Source organism: Bidens hawaiensis, unplaced genomic scaffold (assembly GCF_021521415.1).
Source record: "Bidens hawaiensis isolate Kalapana, Puna unplaced genomic scaffold, B.hawaiensis_p1.1 tig00046191_1, whole genome shotgun sequence".
Lineage (NCBI taxonomy): Eukaryota > Viridiplantae > Streptophyta > Magnoliopsida > Asterales > Asteraceae > Bidens > Bidens hawaiensis.
This window is the reverse complement of record NW_027498240.1, coordinates 86,951-110,831: the sequence shown is the minus strand read 5'-3', so window position 1 is coordinate 110,831 and position 23,881 is coordinate 86,951. Positions and strand designations below refer to the sequence as shown.

General features: G+C 31.6%; 2 protein-coding genes across 2 annotated transcripts; one reads left to right on the top strand and one right to left on the bottom strand.

The window, feature by feature from the left end:
- The first annotated feature begins 11,020 nt into the window (after positions 1 to 11,020).
- LOC143596258 (serine/threonine protein phosphatase 2A regulatory subunit B''beta-like) lies at positions 11,021 to 17,012 on the top strand. Its single transcript, XM_077075082.1, has 13 exons — positions 11,021 to 11,170; positions 13,050 to 13,268; positions 13,359 to 13,464; positions 13,544 to 13,643; positions 13,728 to 13,833; positions 13,938 to 14,028; positions 14,436 to 14,577; positions 14,648 to 14,795; positions 15,639 to 15,748; positions 15,862 to 16,018; positions 16,234 to 16,359; positions 16,429 to 16,582; positions 16,840 to 17,012. Exons 1-12 carry the CDS (start codon positions 11,021 to 11,023, stop codon positions 16,567 to 16,569), a joined length of 1,596 nt encoding a protein of 531 aa, XP_076931197.1. The 3' UTR covers positions 16,570 to 16,582; positions 16,840 to 17,012.
- A 740-nt stretch (positions 17,013 to 17,752) lies between these two features.
- On the bottom strand, positions 17,753 to 19,930 carry LOC143596257 (H/ACA ribonucleoprotein complex subunit 1-like protein 2). The gene is made up of 4 exons (XM_077075081.1): positions 19,755 to 19,930; positions 19,528 to 19,676; positions 18,637 to 18,752; positions 17,753 to 18,071 (listed from the first exon to the last, which is right to left on the bottom strand). The coding sequence occupies exons 1-4, from the start codon at positions 19,888 to 19,890 to the stop codon at positions 17,888 to 17,890; spliced, it is 585 nt and encodes a 194-aa protein (XP_076931196.1). The 5' UTR covers positions 19,891 to 19,930; the 3' UTR covers positions 17,753 to 17,887.
- Between the last annotated feature and the right edge of the window lie 3,951 nt (positions 19,931 to 23,881).

Below are 23,881 nucleotides of genomic sequence, written 5' to 3'. Positions count from 1 at the left end.
CTATGCATTATTAGAATTTCTTAAAATTTAAATAATTCAAAACTAAAATGTATTGCTAGAGAATTTATTGGAAATTATCCAAAATTGTTCTACAATAATAACTGTGCTTGTTTAATTCATATAATAATGTAACTACATTGGATATTCATAAATTAGTAGTAAATGCATTTTGTGGTGTTTGAAGTCAATTTAACCATTCTCTATCAAAAAGTAAGCCACAAAAATGGCATGAAATTAAACTAACAAATGTATTTACGTTTTTTAGTAAATTCACACAACCATAAATATTCAAATAATTATCAAAATGCTAGGTGAATACTATTTAAGTTTACACCTTTTATTGATTCATTGCAATACACAATATTGGTGGTTTGGACACTTTTACACCTAATCGTCTATGCCGATTCAAGTACTGATAGTCTTGATATCCGGTAGAGTAACTTATGTTATTGTTATTTTCGGTGTAATATTTCTAATTTCCATGTATTTAATATTTATATGAACACTCTATATAAATAACCTACAATTGTTAGTAAAGTTAATATTATTTGTTGTCCTGGTTTTCTAACTTTTCTATTTCGTGTACTAAAATCCTTCATTAAGTCAACAAAATTGAAACATCATGCTCTATAAGTTTTGGTTTTTATATTATGTTGTTTATACTTTTCATATGCTAACCATATTATATTTTATTGCAGATGTCTTCACAATCAAAGAAACGTAATTTTGGTAAATTAATGTCTTCCATAAGAGGAGTAATTCAACGCCAAGAGAACCACTTACTAGCATTTGAATGGTAACAATTTACTTTAAACGCGTTAATACATTATAGTTTATTTAAATTTATTTTGTTATGTTATTATTTTCAAGTTAAACTTTTCATCAACAAATACAATCTACTGACGCCAAAATAAAGTAAATAAAATTAATTTGTTATTAACTATAAATTAGGCACTTGTAACAAATAAATTTAAAAGATTTTTAATATAGTTATTCTAAACTGCATAATACCTTTTAGATTATATTTACATAAACAATTCTTTTTTATTTAATTAAACAACTTAAAGAATTTAACAATTATAATATTTTGTTCGGTAATTAATTTGCATCTATAAATCATTATATTGTTTGTATGGATTTTCATTGTTTTTTTATTACAGATAACTATGCTGTTACTTATCCAATTTCATCATTTAATAATAATCAATTATATGATGGTAAAGAAAATCAAGCCGTAAATACTATACAAGGTTGTATGTCAACAACATTAAGTAATATAGGTATAATATAGGTTATGTTGTTTGGAACAATTTTTTACACTTACTACATGTGATTACAATTAATTTCCTTTATTATATCACATTTTATTCAACCATGTTTTTTTGCCATTAATGACAGATTAGGCATGTTGTCTTGAACCTTTAAATGAGGTTTTGCAAGACATTAATGACATATTTTTTTGCGTTATTTCCGGGAGAAGAAGTTGAATACCTCAGTTCTGATAGTATAGATCGGCATGATACTGTTGGCCCTGGTTTCGATCTAGCTTTATACTCACCTGATTTCCTAAACGGTTTAAAAATGTCTGGATTGCCTAACCATAGATTGGTTCTAAAAGTCGGTGTGTCAATAATATTACTAAGGAATGTTGATCGGAAGAATGGTTTGTGCAACGAAACTAGATTGCAAGTAATTAATTTGGGTAGGCGATTGAAGTTAAAGTTACTTCATTTACTAATATTGGTTATCGCACTTATATAACTCGTAGTGGCCTAACCGATTCGGATAAGAAACTTCCGTTTCAACTGAAGAGTGAAGAGTCAAAGGTCAAAGGTCAATCTTTGGCAATATTGGTTATCACACTTATATAACTCGTAGTTTCCAGTTGTAGTTTGTTTTGCAATGACCATTAACAAAAGTCAAAGGTCAGTCTTTGGCAAGAGTTGACATATACTTCAAAGACCATGTGTTTATACATGGACAAATTTATATAGCTTTATCAAGAGTGAAGAGTAGAGACGATGTTAAAATGCTTATATTAGACAAGGAAGGTAAAGCTACAAATAAAACAAGAAATATGGTTTCTAAGGAAGTCTTTACTAGCTTATGAATTTTACATTTTTATCTTTTGATTATGTTTCTAAATATTGTAATTTGAATGTTATTTTGATTTATCTTTATGTTTCACAATCATTTGTTTCGTACCAATATTATTTACAACTTCAAGTATGTTGTCGTCCCAAAAAACATATAACAACTTATGTTGTCCTTTAAATTACATGTGTTTATTAGACAATTTCAATATTTCCACCCGTGCCGTACACGGGTCAATAACCTAGTATCTAATAAAACCTAAATTAATGTAGTATTATATATTAGTTTGGTAATGTTTAATTGTAAAGAAAATAACTTCATTTGATAGCTGGTTAGCACATATCCAATAAAATCTGAATTTATGTAGTATAAGATATTAGTTTGATAATGTTTAATTGTAAAGAATAATATATACGCTGAAATAATTTGTAGCAATCTAACCAATTCTTGAGTTTTCTAAGAATAAGATCTTCTAAAATAGATTGAAAACTTTTGAAGTCAAAACCATTCTTCGAGTTGTTAAAGGTGGTGAATGGAGAAACGTCTGTCCACCATAGAAAATAAATCTTCTGTGAATTATTCACATGTTTTATAGCAATACAATTGTCATCAATTGATGACTGATGAATGTAGTGGCATTCTCACGTAGTTGACGTTCAAACTTGTTAAAGTATTATATAAGTTTATGCATTCTAGTGTAAAAAATCACTTAATATAAGTTTATTGAAAATTCAATTTTTTTTAAATAGATAATGATCTTTACACCATGATTTAATGTTTACATTACTCATCCATAAAAAGAATATCAATTAAATACGTCTTTTCTTGCTAATCATGTGTTTCTCCAAAATCAAAGAATTCCCACCTTTATTATGAATTTATACAAAGTTTCTTTTCGTGGCGTCTAAGTCTATTAAAAAGATAACTTTCTATGATTTTCATTATCCTGTAATTGAAAATAAATTTTATTACATAACAAAAACCTATATGTAATTCATACATAATTAGAATACTTAAACTTACTAAGCTGTCGAACATAGAGCTAGCTGTATGATTGAAGATGAGAACCGAGACCATTGTCGATTAAAAGAATAATTGCGTGGGGTTGAAAACAAGCGGTCAAATATCAAGTATAGTTGTGCATATAAAGTTTTAACCACTATTAATGTACAATTAAAAGAGTTAATATACAATCATCAATTGATGATAACAAGAATTTTGAAGAAAAATATATTAAGTTAGATTCATTTTCTTTAAAGTGTAATAAATACATAAATTAGCATTTATCTATGGCTTGAATGAGACAGATTCATTTTTCTTAATTAATTTGCGATAAGAATGGTCGTCGTTTTATTTTTGGTTTATTCTGTTTTTCCCTTTTAAGTAAATTTAAATTATGATGACCCATTATAACTTGTTTATAAAATCTTGGTTTTCATAGTTTACTTATAATAACTACATCTTGTTTACAACAACAATTATTAATATATGTTTATATTTATACTTATAACACAAGATAGTTAATAATGTTTATATATTCAATTGTTCGTTTGCATGTAGATGTTAATTAAGTAAATTTTACAATCTATTGAATTGCCATAATTCGACACATTAAACATAATTCACAAACAAGGAAAAGAGTTTGATACGCTGAATAATAGAGCACATAAAAGCTAAATTAGCCCAAATGATGAAACATCTTAAGTTGTTTAGGAATGAAAACAATAACGAGTAATGTGGGAAAAACAAAAATGAAATGTATTTATGATGTACAAATAATAATAATTAGCCTTAGCTTTTTAGTAATGAATTTGTTTAGAATTTGAAAAGTAAAGAATATGTGATAAAAACGTGTCACGTGGCAAAATTATGGATCACATAGGCTTATAGATGCTTTAGGAGTTTAGGGTATGGAATATGAGATATGAGAGATGAGAGATAACCTATATACAACACTATTGAAGGGTAGTCACTTTTGATGTGCACATTGACGATTAGAGGATGTGAGTATATGGACAGGGTGTTTGGTATTTCTTATTCTTTTTATGTTTTATCCATAAGTCATAGGTTATAACTTTGTGACTTATAAAACTTTTCTGTATGAAGCAATCCAAAACATCTTTTTTAACTTTTCAATAAGTTATAAGGAGGCGAAAAATAAGAAATCTCAATCACCCCTTAAATGCAACACGAGATTCCAGTACATAAAATTGGTACTAGAGATCTTCAATATGGCCGTCTACAAGATGTTATGTATTTTGATAACTAATGCAGGATGGTCAAATATTTTTTATCACTAGTCTTAGGAAGTGATGCAGAATGGGGAATACAATTTGCAGCAGCCCATTTAACAGTTTGGAAATGTTAATGCATGATTTTTTTCAAATTTTTTTGGGTCACCAATGTTATGTGATGTGCTAAAAGTAGTTATATAAAAACGCGCTATTCTAGACACTAAGTAATAATTCTAGACTTTTAACTTAACTAAAACTACCAACCGGCAAGTGAACCGGTCGACTCTAGTACAGCTAAGTAAGTCCGGATATCGAACCCACGAGACTCTTTTAATTACGTAAACTAGCTAAATTAGACTCGACTACAGACGCGACTATTTATTTATTATTATTTGAGGGGTTTCACTAAAAACTAATATTAAATTAATCACTAAGACTTAAAGACGAATTAAACCTAGACTTAATTCAAATGATGACAAGCAACCACCTAGGCTAGAATCTCTAATGTATCAATTATCAATTAGTTGGAAAATGCATGTTATGGAACTGGGATCGTAAAATAGATGCTTAAAAGAAAACCCTAACAAGACCCCTGACCCTTCTCAAGAAGACACCTATAGATTTCTATTAAGTTCTTAAAAACACCAGCTTAATTAGACTCGCTTACGGTCGCTAATTATTTTATGACAAGTACCTCTAAGAAATCCTACCTTACAACGCGCAAAGGTAGTTTAAAGCATTCACTGGACTAGATAAACAAGGCTGAAAAATCAAACCTAGACGGACTCCTTACGAAGAACTAAATCTAGCAATCTTAAACAACCAAGACTTATCATATAATCTATCACCTCTCAGCTATTTAGATTAACAACACACTCAGGTCTATTTGATTAATTATTATTGTTCATATGGCTTTATTACAAATCAACCATAAACTAGTCAAAACATACAGTAAATGACATAACAGAATCCTATCATATGACAGACAATCACCAAGGAAACTGTGAAACAATAAAACTCACCAAACAATCCTAAGCACACATATGCATCGAAGGAATAACAATAAACCTCTTACTTAATCATAAACCATAATAAAAGCAAAGTCCAAACTAAAATCCAATTTCAACAAAAGTTCATCATAAACCTAGGTGGTCTAGGGTTTAGCCAACAACCATACTTAAGAACAAACCAAAATAAATAAGTTCAAATAATGAGTTCATGACGAAAACAATAAATCCAAACCGAATAATAATGATGTTTGGATAAGTATGTGTCGAACCCAAACACTCTATGCTCGAACCAATGTCTTTCTTTCTCTTCTCTTCTCTCGTTGCTGCTTTCAAAATAATTCCACGACCTCCTTAATTTCTTCCCAAGAATCCCCTTCAGCAGCTCTCTTTTTTTGTCTTTTTATATGACCCGGCCGTAGGGTCCTTCCATTAGCCGACCCTACCTACATATATATGGCAACTATTGAAAATTAATATATTATAATCTTGCTTCTTACGTTTCATCTTTCAATCAGCATATTCTTTTTTTTTCTTTTTAATTACTATATAGTATCACATTATTATTATTATTAAACGTTAACTTTATGTGTTATTTTCTTTTTCTTTTTAAATACTTTGTATAATTATATTAATAATTAGTATAATATATCATATGCTCGACTTGTCATTTGGCGGTCTCAAGTTTAGTAAAAGTGCTCCATTTTAGCTTATAGTCTCTAGAAACCATTAACTCACATACGAACCACTTAATAATAATATTCAATAAAAACTTGGCTTAAAACTCTTAAAAGTATAGGAAATATTTATTTAATGATATGTATATTTTAGATCATACCATTATGCTACCTTAAAATTTCTTTAGATAACACTAAATACATGAAAGTTCTCTTGCTAGCGGTTTAGAAAGTGTACTAGGCTGCAATGTATTTTTTATGTAATTACATGATATAGACTTGGCTACATGCATCTGAATCAGAATTCAGATGTAGCAAGATTTACAAATGTTATTACACATGATATGGGTTGGTTAAATATACCCAAACCGTAAGTCAGCCTATATAAATAGGGACAGTCTTTTCTGTAAGTAAAGGAAAGTTTCATTAATATCTTAATAGTCGAATAAAATTATAGCTTGTGTTCGGGTTCCATAGTTCGACTCACCAACCCGACGTGTTGATGGTCCTAAATATGTACTCTACTAAGAAGTCTTACTTGATGTATGGATAACAAAGAAACTTGCAAATTAAATGATCTTATTGTGAGTGTGTTGCCATTATGTGAATATAATCTATTTTTTCTCGCTTCTTTTATTTCACATTTCACCCCTTTGTAATAATTTATAACTAGTAAAGGTTTTTTTCTCTTTTGAGTTACAACTTGGAGGGGAAGTGAAGATTTATGATGGAGGCCGCAAGCTTCAAGTTCGAATCTGATTCCAATCAAGTTTTACCGTAGTGGGCCTCAGGGCGGTGGGGTTTTCCTCGAACAAGAGATGGCAGGCTTGGGCTATGTACCCAACACTGTCTGCGATCGTGGGCGTATGAGGTCGCCTTTTGCTATTGAGTTACCCGAGTATCCAAGCTTTATTCGTCGTTCAAAAGAAATAAACTGTTTACCCATCCCAACAAATATGATACCTATCATCACTTTAGCTACAAGCCTATGCTTCACACACTTATGTTGGAATTAATGTATACTAATTCAAGTAGACAAGTAACAACAAGAAACAACCATAATGTAATTTGGTTTTATGGTTCGTCATTTGAGATAATTTATACAGCTCGGTTCAATCTTATACGAATCAAAAATCAATTCACTTCACCTAAATAGATTGGTTTTGAACGTGGTAAGGTGATTTGCATGTAAAATAGGAATTTAAATATAAACAATATAAACGAACACCCTACTATTTGGTTAATGCTAACATGCTTCACGTGCAAGATATATGAAAGAGGAACGTAAGACCAAACAATAGGTGTGTATGATACTACGTTTTGATTGTAGATCATATGTTCCTTTATTATTCCTGAGCATCATAGTATAGTGCATGTTACTTCATTGATATTTTGTCGGAAAGTTCATTCAATACTTTCACATGTGAATATATGGAGAATGCTATCAAGGTTATCTAAGTTCACGTAATCATTTCAAAATAGCATTAGAAGTTGATTAGTCATAATATTGAGAATCATGTTTGAATCTTTCGTCTTTGCAATAAAAGCAAATTTTTACGGTATATTGTATCATATACGACTACAAGTCAACAACAAAAGGTCCTCAGACTGAACCGTTTGACATAGTTCGATACTTCATTTTTCACATGAAACAACTTAGATACATGCATACAAGCAATTGTTTCGATTAACCTTTTTTTAAAACATGAAACTTAAACTGAACTAAATAATTCGATGGTTGTATTTTGTGAAAGAACCACTTGTTGAACGGATCAATTCTTTTTGTTTGGTTCACCTCCTTTCATTTATTGCTAAGCACAAAATTGGTCCAAAATAGTGATTGTTTATCGTTCTTATTTCGGAAACTTTACCTATTTAAATAAGTTCCTCTTTTCTTATAAAATTAAAAGCATTAGCTTACAAGATATATATATAACTCTATAAAATAGTAATCAAGTTTTAAAATTGCTTCAATTAGGTCACTCATAAAATATTTTATTCCAATCAGGTCATTAATGTTTCTTTTTTGTTCCAACTCTAGATATTTTATCTGGATAGCAAGTTATCTAGGTTTTTTTTAATTTTTAAATAGTTTGACATTGCAAAATATTTTTTTTTAATTTGAAAAATTAGTTAAAACTGAGAAAAATAATTTTTAAATTGTGAAAAATGGCCAAAAAAGGTAGAAAAATTTAAGTTATGGTTTTTTTTTTATAAGAAACCACCATTTTTTTAGAAAAAAATTCAAAAAGATAGTTAGGTGATATTAAAATATTTAATAGTAGAATTATTAATTGCTTCGATACAAAAAAAAGAACATATTAATTATATTGTAATTTTTCGCAATTTTTCATATATATTTTTTCTTTTTGCAATTTAAAAATTATTTTTCTCAATTTTTACTAATTTTTTCAATTTTTAAAAAATATTATGCAATGTCAAACTATTTAAAAATTAAAAAAAAAACCTAGATAACCTGCTATACAGGTAAAATATCTAAAATTGGAACAAAAAGAAAACTTTAGTGACTTGATTGGAATAAAATATTTTATGATTGACCTGATTATCAAAACTTGGTTACTATTATATAAAGTAATCTCATACATAAAAAACAAAAATCGTACATGTAATGAAAAACCAAAAAAAAATCGAGAGAATCCTTTTTTTATGAAAGGTCAATATTATAAAAGAATAAAAAAGAAAGAGCCACTCATTAGAAGCGAGAGTAAGAGTACAAACAACCGAATAACAAACTAATTAATTCACAGAAAACAAGAGACCATCTATAAAGGAACATTTTCAAAAATATTTGCATCGTTGATCTCATTTCAAGCTTAATCTTTTGTTCCTATCTTTGAACCTGAGGAAATGAGGTTGCTTTGATTTTTTGCTTTGATTTTTTTAACCAACATATCCAACATATGTTTATTGTTGAAGATCCTATCATTTCTTGATTTCCGCATCATCCAACATGTGACCATTGAGATTGCTTGAATTGCCATACACTCTTCTTTATTCTTCTTAGGCTTGTAAGGATTTTCAAGAATGTCCTTTACCAAGCTGAAATTGGTTGTAACTAGAAGCTTCACTATGCAGGCAGGATAAACCAAACTCGTTTTGCAGTTCCACGATGAACCATAGGATGTGTTGTCGTTTCTGATTCCGATGAACACAACACACATCTATGCCTCATGTCAACAATGTTGTTTTTGTGGAAATTATATCTATTAAAAGGCCTCCATATAAAATAAGTTATCTTAACAGGGGCACTTTTCAACTAGTAACTACCATCTACCAATTGATGATCAACATTATCGATATTCCACCTCAAAATTTTTAACTAAGAAAGGATTCACTGAGCCGACAATACCCTTCCACCACCAACTATCCAACTAATCCACAATAGACACATTCGATAGCAGATTTAGAGAATTTTTTAGATCATTACCTAAACGAGCCGAATTTTGAACTCTCTTCCATCTCCATATCCATCTAATCTCATTTTCTATCCACATTTAACAATCTTTCACTGGTATATCGTTTTTTGTTTTTCAAGCAAGAATAAAGATGGAAACAATTTTAAAGGTTATGTACATGTCCAAATATCAAGCCAAAACTGTGTCTTATCACCCATCCCGAACCGAACACAAAGTCTCTCAAGCATCTTCAGACTGGCCACCGAATCATCATACTCCATTCTACCTATATTTTTCCAAGGGCCACCAATAGACTTTTTTAATTGGAATGCCGGATTCGTTCCCAAAATATGATTACTCATATGCACCGCTGTTAAGACTTTGACCCAAAGAGTTTTGAGTCACTGTCATTCTTGTACCATTTAGTAAGTAGAGTCGTGTTCGTTGCTTTTAAACTACCAACCCCTAACCCACCACGATTTTTATCTAATAATTATTTTTTTGCCATGCAACCCAACTAATATTCTCTTTTTCTTCATTCCCAACCCATAAAAATCATATTCGTTTCTTCTCCAATTGCTTTAACACCATAACCGAGCTTTGAATATAGAGAAGTATTGCATACCCAAACTACCCAATACCGATTTAGATAATTTTTCATCAAATTTGTCTAAGATTGGTTTTCAGCTTCTAACCAATCTCATATTTGCACCTATTGGTAATCTGAGGTAGATAAACGAAATCTTATCAAACTTACAATGCAAAACCGAAGCCCTCGATTTAACTAAGTTCAGATCGACCTTCACTCGAAGAACACCGAATGATTTTATCGATTATGAACTAGAAACAATATGATTACAAATGAATTTAGACTTTAAACTTTTAAAACTACTTGTTAGTCGCTCATTAATCAATATAGGTATGAAACTTTTGGCCAAAATAGTAGGTTTGGACCATAAATCCAATAACAAACATCATAAACAAGTTCGTTGTGGTTTGGTTTTGTCCAATTTTGAAACGATCATAACTAAAACCTAACCGTAATTTTAATTTTAAAAAGGAAAAGCTAAACCATTCGTTATTAGTTTGGATATGTTATTTCAATTTGGTTTTATCTTGAGTCGTAAATAGGCCGAGCCGAGCCTGAGCTCAAGCTCGTCTAATTTTATATATGCTAATGACTTATATTTAACGCATTAAATAAAATTTATAGCCTGTTCAGACACAGACTCAAGCTCGTTTATTAAAGAAACTTATATTTAATCTCGACTAGATTCTAGCTTTTACCGAGCAGCTTTCGATTTGATTTCGGATTCAATTAATAGGTTTTCTCCTAACCATGCTTGTGTCTGTACGCGGTTTCCTTCTTCCTCACCCCCACTCCAGGTGCTATTAACCCTATTATTATATTATATTATTCTACATACATACATATATATACACACAAACATATACTCTCTTTCTTTATTTGTTTCATTCAAAGAGTCGATTTTTATTATACGATTCACTTCACCCATCGATCTTCATAACACAATTGAAGAAACACCCCCAATTTCTAGGGTTAGGTGATCGTTCAGTTTGAGACCCGATTGATGGATTTGGATAATAATGGGGATTCGGGTTTTCTTGACCCGGAATTGTTGCAGCTGAATGAGGTGTCTTCTTTGGCTATTAAGTCGAATCCTTATGTTGCACAGAAGCTGTTCGACCAATGGCTTTCACTTTCTGAAACCACCCTTTTGGTAATAATAATAATAATATTTTTTTTATTTATGTTTTAAGTTATTATCATTTAAAGCTGAGTGATTTGCGTTATTTAGTAAAAGAATTGTGTGCAATAAGTGGTTGTTGATATTTGTAGTAGTAACACAAATGCTTTGTAAATAGGATGTTGAAAGACATCTGGACAATAATAATGTTATAAATAGACAAACTCAAATTACAGAATTTAAAAGCGGAATTGTCTCGATAAGTTGGCTGAGTTTTTTGCTGTTTTTGGAGTTTTTACTTTAGTGGCTGCAATAATGAGAGGATTTAAACTAGCAACTTTTGTTGGATTATTGATGAATAATGGTGGAATTATGATTGAATTCATAATTCGAAAGGTGCATCCAATTGTAAAGTTACAATCTTTTTGTTGTTAAATTTGTTGCATAGGAATGTAACTATAGCATGATGTATGAGTTATGATGTAATCATAGTTCTAAGGGTACACTCATTTTTATTGTTGAACTAGTAGCTTTGGAATGTGTGTATTGCATGATGTATGGTGGAAATCGCAAATAGTTTTATTTTCTAATTCATTTTGGTTTTCAGTTTGAAAGTGTGGGAAAGGGTTATTGAAATCACAATTAGTTAAGCTCCTTAGTCACACTATGAAAGTTGTAGGAAAGGGTTATTTAGGCGTGGATTAGACAGGAAACTCAAGTTATGGTATATCAATTTGGATCTATGCCAGGGCTGTCTACTACGGGGGTCATACACATCCTAAGGAGATTGATGGAAAAGTATATATAAAGGAGCGGGGGTTTGCATATGGTGTTCGTTGACCTTGAAAAGGCTTATGATAGTGTGGCCCGTTGACTTGTGGAGTAATTTGGGATAGTCTCGAGGAAAGAGGGATTCCTTGAAGGTATATAGACATAATTAGGTATTTGTATGGGCCGTATGGCAGTGCTAGGGCAATTGTTCGGACACTAGTAGGGGGATACGAATTCCTTCTATGTGGAGATGGGCCTTCACTAAAGATCCGCGTTGAGTCTATTTCTTTTTGCACTAGTCTTAAATGAGTTCTCGTCAATTCAGGGGGACATTCGGTGGTGCCTGTTTGTCGATGATGTTGTGCCGGTGCAGAGGGTAAGCATGAAATAAACAAGAGACCAGAGGAGTGGCGAGCAGCCATAGAGCGCAAAGGCCTGCGTATAAGTCAAGTGAAAAATCAAGAAGACACAAGCGAGAAAGCTGGAGGTGGCGGAGATGAGGATGTTGAGATGGATGTATGGGCACACAAGGTTGGATTGAGATAGTGATGAAGTCTTTCTGGGGATTGCGGATAAGATAAGGGATGAGATAATGAGATGGTTTGGACATGTGAAGAGGAGATGGATGACGATCTCTAATGGTGGAATGATGAGGATCTTACATGCCTAGTCACTGACTATTAACAATGGGAGATCGGTATTACTGATAGTCAGTTGCATCTTTGATATTAGATGCTATTTGTATTCTTTTGTTATATGGGATTTCCCAGAAATTGTAGCATATCAAGGATTTTCTAACTTAGTCTGGTAATTTATTAGTGCACTGTGAAGTTTGGACATCCAACTTGAACATTTCGTATTATGCTACATTAAAGTTGCTATCTTTTTGTTGCTGAATGTGTTGCTTAGGAATGTAATTTTAGCATGATGTATGATTGAAATCACAATTCTGAAAGTGCAATTCTTCTTATTGTTGAATTTGTTCCTTTGAAATGTATGTATTGCATGATGTATGATTAAAATTATAATTAGTTTGGCCTTTTTATTCATTTTTGGTTTTCAGTGTCCTAAGGTAATTTTGGGTTATTCACATAATATCAATTTCAAATTGTTTATTATGGTATTTTATGTCTGTATATAGGTGAAATCTTTATTCAACAATGCTAAAGCGGGCGCTCCATTAAATATAGCCGGATCAATTTCCAGCCCAAAAACTCCTTCTGGAAATTTAGTGCCTCCACTTTCACCAAGAAGTTCATCATCGGGTTCTCCCCGAATCACAAAACAGAGAGTGGGCCCATCTGCATTAGGTTCTCCATTAAAAGTTATAAGCGAGCCCGTCAAAGAGTTGATACCACAGGTCAAATTAATAAGAAATTGAGTTATTATTTTTTTTAAATATGTTTTCTTTAATTATTAAACTTAACTGCACTATGTGCAATTGTTGCAGTTTTACTTTCAAAATGGCCGACCAGCGCCTAAAGACTTAAAAGAAAAATGTTTGTTTAAATGTAATCAGTTTTTCTATGGTCATCCTGATGGACTACAATTGCACGGTGAGATTCAAACCACATTTGCTATATGAATGGTCAGCTTTTGTAGTTTGACCATGCTAATGTTATATAAAATTTGTAGAACTTAAACCGCTTACGAAGGAACTTTGCGAGCTACCGTCTTTCTTTTCGGCTGTCCTTTTTAAAAATATTGACGTTGCAGGCACAGGCGTTGTGACTAGGTAAGTTTGTATAGTTTTATGTTTCTTTGAAGAAATGCTTAAATGTTTTTATAAAAAGCTTTATCTTTTTTTTTTTTTTTGCAGGGATGCATTTGTTGATTATTGGATTAATGGTAACATGTTAATTAAAGATGTTGCTACTCGGATATATACACTACTGAAACAGCCAGATTTGAGATATTTGACTCATGTAATTTTATAGCATCAAATCTGTTCGTTCCATCATGATTTTGCTTTCCCATTTTGAAATGAAAAACTCACCCATTAATGAAATCATAATATTTATCATTGTAGGAGGATTTTAAACCCATACTGCGGGAACTACTGGCAACTCATCCGGGTTTGGAGTTCTTACAGGGCACGCCTGAATTTCAGGAGAGATATGGTATGCATGTTTGAATTACCTTTTAGGGATGATTTCATATATACCCCTAAAAACTTGCAAAATATTATTATACATATATCAAGTGCAAACTTAAGAAATCATATATGCCCTTAATAACTTGTTAAAATATCAAATTTTAAGTTTGCATTAGGGTGTATATGATATTTTGCAATTTTTTAGGATGTATATGAAATTCTCCCTATTTTTTATTATTAAATCAATTATATGTGCAAAATTAGCAACGCTCCATATTGTTATATTTTCATTGTCTTATTTTGTTTTTAACAATTGTTTCCTCTTCAACGTTGGTTTGTGTAATTTATGATTCTGATGTCATAAATATTGATTTGATCTTTTCTTAAAATATTTGAGTTTTGTTATTTAAGTATTGCGTTTTTTGTGACCAGCTGAAACAGTAATATACAGAATCTTCTACTACATGAATAGAGCGGGTGATTCTCGTCTTACCCTGAGGGAGCTAAAACATGGAAATTTAATCGCTGCAATGCAACACGCAGATGAAGAAGAGGACATAAACAAAGTTTTGAAGTAATATTTTGTATAGTTTGAGTCAATTCGTTAATATATATTAAGTTACTAATATTTTATTTTGTTACAGATATTTCTCGTACGAGCATTTTTATGTAATCTACTGCAAGTTTTGGGAGCTTGACACGGATCATGATTTCTTGATCGATAAAGAGAATCTAATACGATACGGGAATCATGCACTCACATACCGAATTGTTGACCGAATATTTTCCCAGGTTTGTAATATCATTGACTTTTTTCTTTGAGTAAGTTACGGTCGTCTTTCCTGTGGTTTGGCCAAAATAGCACTCTTTGTTGAACATTTCTAATTTGACTTCTCAATCACTGTGGTGTCATTTTCATTTCAATTAAAGCCAGATCTGTAGTTAGGCCTGAAACAAACCGAACATTCACTGAACTGTTTGTGAACCATTTGGCGGGAAGTTTTATATTTATTAAACAAACGAACATGACTTTTTGTTCATTTAGCTAAAGTGCTAAACGAACTAACATCATGTCTTGTTCGTTCATTTTTGTTCATGAACGTTCGTTTACGTTCATTTATGTTTGATAGTTTACGTTTGTTTAAGTTTGTTAGTCTATGTATTCATTTAAATTATTAGGCCCATTACAATTTAGTCTTGCTTTATTAGTTATTCAGTCCCAACAGATTGATATTCACGTTTACTTCTAATTGTGTTTGCTCAGTTATGCTCGTTCATCTATGTTGAGTTATATTTGTTCGCGTATGTCCGTTTACGTTAATGAACTGTTCATTTATATCATTAACGAACGAACATGATTACGTTCACTTTCTTAAAGCACAAACACAAACAAGAAAACCCTGTTCGTGTTGGATCGTTTGTTCGGTGAAAGTTAAACGAACAAACACGAATATGCTGTGTATGTTCGGTTCATTTACAAGCCTAGCTGTAGTTCATTCGACTAAAGGGTTATTTTGACCAAACCACAGGACAAAACCGAAATTTTTATGTTTTATTTTATCTATAAAAAGAAGTGTTCTCTTTGTTCAATTTTTAAATGGTTAAACTTTTTTTCTTTTTTCTTTTTTTGTTTAGGTACCAAGAAAGTTTACCAGTGGCGTTGATGGGAAAATGGGATATGAAGATTTCGTTTATTTTATTTTGTCCGAAGAGGACAAATCATCTGAGCAGAGTTTGGAATACTGGTATGTTTGACTTTGACAGTTTGACTCATAGTTCAATAGAATTGTTTGACTTCTTTCTTGAAACACTATTTGATCTTTTATTTGCCCTTTTCTAATTTTTTATATATTATCAGGTTTAAATGCGTAGACTTGGACGCAAACGGAATAATTACAAGAAACGAAATGCTATTCTTTTACGAAGAACAATTACATCGAATGGAATGCATGGCCCAAGAGCCTGTTCTTTTTGAGGACATATTGTGTCAAATCGTTGACATGATTGGCCCGAAGGTAATATTTTACTATGTAATATAAATATTATTGTAAACGGTTATAGTGTAACTTTTAGAAAGGCAAAATAGTAATCTTACTTGACCCAGAAACCATTTACAAAAGGCAAACTAGATGGTTGAGGACTATATCAAATTATCAATTTATTAATCACAGGGACCATCCATGCAATATACTCGTATTATATTAATATGTTAACGATTTGTTAATTGCAGGATGAGGGATATTTTACCCTGCGTGATTTGAAAGGAAGTAAGCTTGCTGGCAGTGTTTTTAATATTCTTTTTAACCTTAATAAATTTATGGCTTTTGAAACTCGTGACCCGTTTCTCATACGTCAGGTAAATACATTATTTAGAAATTAATTTATGTCGGCAAAATATTAATATAAAAATAATTTAATGATACAGGAGCGTGAGAATCCAACATTAACAGAGTGGGACCGGTTTGCACATCGGGAGTATATTAGGCTGTCGATGGAGGAAGACGCTGACGATGTTTCTAATGGCAGTGCTGATGTGTGGGATGAATCTCTTGAAGCCCCCTTTTGAATCATAAATTAAGGTACATCTTTAAAAAAATGTGTACTATAAATTTTACAAAGCTATAATATAGAATAGCAAGGGAGACCGTTTTGCTAATTATAATAATGTTTCGACCTTGTAACTATAGCTATTTTGAAATGGGCCAGTTTTGTAATTTAGTCCGTTTGACCAGTTTGACCCCTTAAGAGATAAAACATAGTTAACGGGACACCTGATGTTTTACTAATGTGTTAAGTTTTAGATGGTGGATCAAATGGAGACGTTTTTTTATTTAAGCTGTGGTCAACAAAAAGCATGTAAAGTTTTTGGATATAGTGGTCAATTATGGTCAACATCATGGTGAGGAGGTCAATCTGCTAGCAGAATTAAAGGTTGATTTTCCAGCAGAAGAAATTGGGCTCCGAAGTTGCAGTTGCATTTGCATGCTCAATAGAAACAGTTACGTGCTTTAATTGGAAGCATTTAGTGTTTTTGGCAACCTGTTATTAGCATTGTTTTTTTGGAATAGTTAGATGTCTTCTTTTTTTTACATTTTGTTCGTCGAATATTAACGGGGAATAGTCTGGTTGGTCTGGTCAGGTGAGGTTTTAGTTCAACTTTCAAACACGTATTTGTTCTTAAAACAGTTGTTTTGTGATGGTTTGGACTAGTGTTTGTAATTAATATATGTTACAATTTGTTTTGTTGAGATTTATCAAAATGGTATGTGGAATGTAAAGATTCATAGAGAACAAAAAGAGGCTTAAAACTAACACAACAGTATCATTACATGAATAGTAATGTTCTGTTTCATCCATGAGGTTTGCTCATTTTAGCTACTTTTGAGTGTCAAGGTCAAATTTTGTCAAATCATGGCCTATGGGCTACAAAATTTAACCATTTTTGTCCTTTAAAAAATGTAATCATTTTACACATGAGTGACTATTGAAGTAGGACTAATTGACAATCTCAATTGCAACTTTAAACATACTCTAAAATCTCAGTATTAAACATTAGTGCAACATATTACTAATGAAATTATGGTTAAAGCCAGGTTTTAACATTCTTTATGCATAACACAAATTTTAGATCCTGAGTTCTGACAAACTAAAATACAATACATTTGAGTTTGACCGTTGAATTCGACCTTTGTCTTAAAAGTATACGTTAACAGCATTGCACGCAAACTATATAAAGGTAACAAATCTTTTTTGTGGATGATCAGACATCAACTTCAAACAAAAAATCAAATGTCATAACATAAACTTGAAGCAAAACTTAAACCAAAACTACAGGTAACAAAGTCCACTAGATAAAAATCATAAAACAGCATATATATCTTGTTCTAGGACCTCCCTCGGCCCCTACCAAACCCACCACCACGGCTACCACCACGAAAGCCGCCACCACCTCGACTACTGCCACGAAAGCCGCCGCCTCTTGGAGCACCTCTACCACGGAAAGAACCGCCACGACCACCACCTCTACCACCTCCTCTTCCACCACCACGTCCACCGCCGCTTGCTCCCCTATTTAACATCCAGAGTTCAAAATCAGCCAAGAATAAATTCACAGTTAAAAATCTTTGATAACTTTAAAGGCCACTAGACACGATTGAAATACTAAAGAGAGACTAGGGGTGTGTTCACCGACCAGTTTAATACTTTTTATCAAAATATATTGGCTTAACCACTAACTACGGTTTCAAGGGACGTCAAACTAAACCGACCGGGTTGGGTGGCTCGCTTGACAGACCAGTTTAACAGTTCAGTTTTGACCATTTGACAGCTTGCACCAATTTTTTCCCAAACTCTTCCGTTTAGTAAATTTAAAAATTTTAAATTACAAAGATGGGTCATGATTATAGTAAAGCTTAAAGGGTCAGTTCGGTTTACACAGAAGGTTTCAAGTTTCAAACCTAACCAACCCCTGAACCTCACCATTAGTATCTCAAATGGTCCAAGCCTATTGACTTGCTTCAGTTTAAGCAGTTTGATCGGTTTCAACCGTCTATAAGCACCCCAATAAAGTCTTAATTCAATATTTATGCAAGACTATCCAACTTTCCAAGTAATAACAGAAAAAAAAACATACTTTGGCTGGGGAAGAAATCTGGATAAAGGTAGAAGCTTCATTGGATCAATGTAGAACTTATCACCAGCTGCATATGAAGTTGCTACAATACCTTCCATCATTTTGACTGAAAAGAACTACATTTTTCAAAGATAACACACATATCAGTACAAACCCTAATTGATAATACAAAACTAAAAAAACCAGTAAAATTGGTTAAAAATTGAAGTATATATGATGATAAATAGCATAAACGAGTCCAGCCGCCCGTGAGCTAAAAACTTGAATCAAGCCAAGCTTTAGCAAGCTCAAGCTTTTATTGAGGCTCATTTAAATAAACAGGCAAAAGCCCGAGCTTCACATATCGAGCTCGAGCCAGCTCACAATGAGTTTTTTATATATATATAACTTTTATTTAATATATAATGGCTTTTATCATGTATAAACTTATGATATAATAATTAAGTAATATGTGTTACATAGGAGGGCTATACTAAAACAAATAGTTTCCTAGGGAGGCTAGGAATAAATCATAGCCATTGGATCATGTTAATCAATGGTTGAGATTTAAAATTACCAAAAACCGACATAGTTTCTTAGAATTACTCTATCAGCATAAGAGGCGTCATAGTTTCCTAGAATTGTTCTTTCATCCTAATTTGTAATGCCCCATATCAAAAATCTATTGATTCTTACTATTCCTAGGAAACTTCTTATTTTTATTTGAGCCCTTTTCGTGTTACATAATATATAAAAATTATAAGTATATGTGTATGTGTAAATAACTATAAAAAAACATAACTAATTAGAAAACCAAGAAAAGTTATAAATAATTAAAAAACCAACAAGCTGAGCTTGAGCTCCGGTTCGGCGCCCCTGAAGAAAGAATGAAACTATTGAAATCAGACTCACAGATTCATTAATGGGACCAAAAATCTCATCAACTTTGCCAATCTGAGTCTTATTTTGCAAATAAATGGGAGCATTAAAAAAAGGTATCTTCTCAGTAGTAAGCTTCGTCACTGCATCTCCTTCACAAGCATGAAGAAACGCCGAAACCTCTGCACACTCAAATCAAATCAAAATCAGTTACGTCATCATTACAGTTCCATTATTATTAGAAGATGATGATTACGAACCTACTACTTGCTCCGGTGGACCTTCGTTGAACCGGCCGCCACCGCGACCGCCACGGCCACCGCCGTCCCTGCCGCCTCGAAATCCGCCGCCGCCGCGGCCTCGGCTGCCGAACCCGCCGCCTCTCGGTGGTCGCATATTGGTTAGAAGTGAGGAGGAAAATAATCTGGGGTTTTTTGAGGGTCCTTTAAAACGTGGGTTTTGCACTGTTTCGGTTTAATAGTTATCTGATGGGTAATTATTGGACTAAAGTTATAGTAATTGGTTTGTAACTTTTTATAAATATTTATATGGTTAAAAATTTTTTAAACTAACGAATTCTTTAAATGGATTACTGCAAATGTTTTAAAAAACGGTATTTTACTCGTACCAGATTTAGTATGGATTATACTGGGAGGTACAACCGGGTTAAATAGATTACCATGTAGTTTCATATAAATACAAGTTCAACTCAAAAATAAAAAAAAAATTCTATTTGTACACATGTGGTTTGTTGCTTTCATCCATTTATATACAAATTCTAAACCTTTAACACTTTGAATACATATTAATTCAAATTGTATCCATTTGTATACAAGTTCCAAACGGAGTTAACCAATGCCGTTAAAACCTCCTCCACATGAGGGATATTTTCGTCTATTCAAATAAAAAATAAATCCAAATTTCATATCCGACAAATTTAAGCCAATTACAAAAATACATTGTTTAGTTTTTTTTATTATTATTCCCAAACAACAACATTTAAACCTTATAACATAATTTTGATTTTTAATGATATTAGGGAAACAGGATACATTGTATGAAAATGATAATGTCTTTATGCTACCGTTAGTAAAAGTTCATTGTGAGTGCAGGTAGATGCTTGAATGGGTAATTAGATCAATAATTCAATAGTTTGACCAAAAGGTCAACTGTTGATCATGATGTGAACCTTAATTATACCACGTTTATGTGTTTTCAAATTGTGGTTAAATTATATCAGAATCATCTCCTTTTTATACAAATAAATTATGTTCCATTTAAATCATATAAACACAGTTTGACTATTGTCAAACTATTATAGAAAGTCAACTACTGCTATTTCTTTGAGTTAGCCTAATTACAACATTATATGTAGGCATGTAAACGAACCAAACGCGAACGAGCATGTTCGTAGGTGTGTATTTAACTTTTAGTGAAAATGAACACTTAATCGAACAAAATTTTGTGTTCATGTACGTTCGTTTTAAATTGAACATGTTCTTGTTCGGTTAAAATATATCTAATATTTACTTTTTAGCTCACGAAAAACAATCATTAAAGAAGTTTTAACCCAACTCAACCCACCCCAATAGTCAACACGTATCTTACTTATTGTAGTTCTTTTTATGATTTTTGACAATTTAGGGTTGTTTAACTAAGCTTTTAAAAGTTGTTTATTTATTTTCTAAAAAATAAACATGTTTGGGTATTATAAAAGCATCTTTTGTTTTAGTTTTCGCTTTTTGTTATATGTTAAAAAGTTGTTCACAGGCATCAATTCCTCACGTTTTGTTTTGCTTTATTACTTTTAGAATATCAATTACAAATATACCCATTATTCCATTTCAGTTCATTACTCACTAACACTACTCTCTTTGTTACTCTACACCAACAACCTGAAAGTTCTTAATAAGTTTCTCAAGTTCATTACTCCTTACCAACGTGCATACCAGACGGGGGGAGGGGGGGGATTAGAGAAGACAAGGATGTGACATTCGTCAATTTCGGGTCTTGTTTGTATTCGTTTTTGTATTTGTTTATTATGTAAACCGACCCGATTTGTGAACCGAAGCTTATGTTATAATCAAAATGATGGATTTATGTTACAATATTGTTTCACACTTGTTGGGTCTTGAAAACATCATATTTTATTTTTATTTTTATTTATTTATTTATTTTTTATTTTTTTATTTTTTTTGTTGTTTTGTGTTTTTGTCTTGATCCATTTTGCATGAAAACTCTTGTGTCTCACACCCATATTTGACCACCAACATTACCCTATATATACACCACCTTTCCTCTTCATTTTCTCTTGCTACAACTCAAAAAAAAAACTCTCTCAAACATCAAAGATTCAAGGTTATATTCTTAAGTGTTCTTGAAGGCATTGTGCGTTAAACTCGTCGTTCCGACAAATCTCCAAATTATCATCTTTCAAGTTTACTACTTGAAGGTGAGTACTTCATACCCCATTCTCCATCTTTTATTTTGGGGGTGACATTTCATACTTATTCAACAAAATGCTTTATATTTGAATCTTAAACCACAAACGTAGTTGTATACTTTACCTAAATAATTGCTCGATTTGGTATTCTATGCTTATATGCCTATGTGTTTATCGCTTTTGGTTGGTGGAACTATAAAATCCTAGACTATTTGGCATTTCCTTATAGCAAGGTGTCGTTAACGTAATGCAATTAACGATAACTATAAAATCCTAGACTATTTGGCATCCCCTTATAGCTAGGTGTCGCTAATGTGTTTAGCGATATCTATTTATCCAAATTACCGCTTTTATTTATCGTTTCGTATGCAAGTTTTGTGGCTATCTTTATTATATACTAATATGATTAAACTTATGAATTGCTAACTAACCTTTGTCTTGACAAACTTTATTTTATGAAATGTTGCAGGTTTGCATCTTGGTTGATTTATGATTGTGAAGAAAACGACATCAAAGACCTTAGGATATTAGTAAAAATGAACAATATCAAATTTTCCATATTTTGTGATATCTTGTTTATGTTTATTTTTTGGATAATTGTTATGTGACATTTTCGATGTTGTGAAATGAAATGAGTTTATTAAATACTGTCACTTTAATTAGTGTCATGTGCTTATGGACAATCGTTACACCTCGGCATGTTCCGCCGCCTTTGGTCGGGGTGTGACAAAGGAAATGATTTTGAACTATTCCGACGACGACCTATTATCTCCGGCCTACACCCCTGGCGATGTATGCTTTCTTACTTCTTAGTTTTTATTGAGATTGTGACAGTGGTTTGTTATTGTTTGAAACAGTAGTATTAATATTGGTTGTAGTGTATTCATGGGCGGAGCTAGAGTTTAAATGGGTGCCTAAGTTTCGAAATAATAGTGTATTGATATTTAGAAAATAGTAGAGGAACCACTTTATAAATTAGAAATGAACCACCATATTAATAATACAAGTGTTGGACTAGTTGGTAAGTTGTTGGCTTTGTAAGTGGAAGGTCATAGGTTCAATTCTATGCACCAAGCAAATTTCTAAATTTTTTTTAAGTCAACCTTATATCAATTTAGAGTTTTATAAAACACACACCTACACTATGGTTGTCTCTCTAAAGTTAGGTTTAGATTCATTTGCTCTAAAGTTAAGTTTAGATCATTTGTTAAATATATTTAATTGTTCTTGACGTTGTTAATTGTTAAATTTTAGTTTTAGTTTATTAATTTGGTAGTTTTTGTTAGTTTTGATTGTTAGTTTTTAATTTGTTAGTTTGTAATGAACTTTGCCCAAATCATCGAACCGACCCGGGATTTTTTATACCCACTTCTATGTAATTTTAGCATATAAAAGTAGTGCACCACCTGAAAAAAATTCCTGAATCCGCCACTAAGTGTATTGTCTATGTTGAGAAAACTATTAATATATATATTAAAAAGAGGATTTCATCCTTCACACAAATTTACTATTTATTTTACTATTTAATATTTTAATATATAATTATTTATAACCACTAATTATTATTTGAGGATTTCATCCTTCTCACAAACTTACTGTTCATTTTATTATTTAATGTTTTAATATACAATTATTTATAACCACTAATTATTATTCATAAGTTCATAAATAAAAATGATACTATTCAATATTTTTATATATAGTTATTTATAACCGCTAATTATTATTCATGAGTTCATAAATAAAAATGATGGTTTTATTTTCTTTATTTTACTTTTTGTTTAAACTAATTAAAACGTTAACAAATTATATTTGTAAACACTAAATTTGGGTGAGTGTCGGCTTTACATGTTTTATTTTTCGGTTAAATGATTTTCTTAAACGTTGCTTTCATATTTTTTATAATCCGTCTTTACAATGACCGGAAATTTTTTCATAATTAAA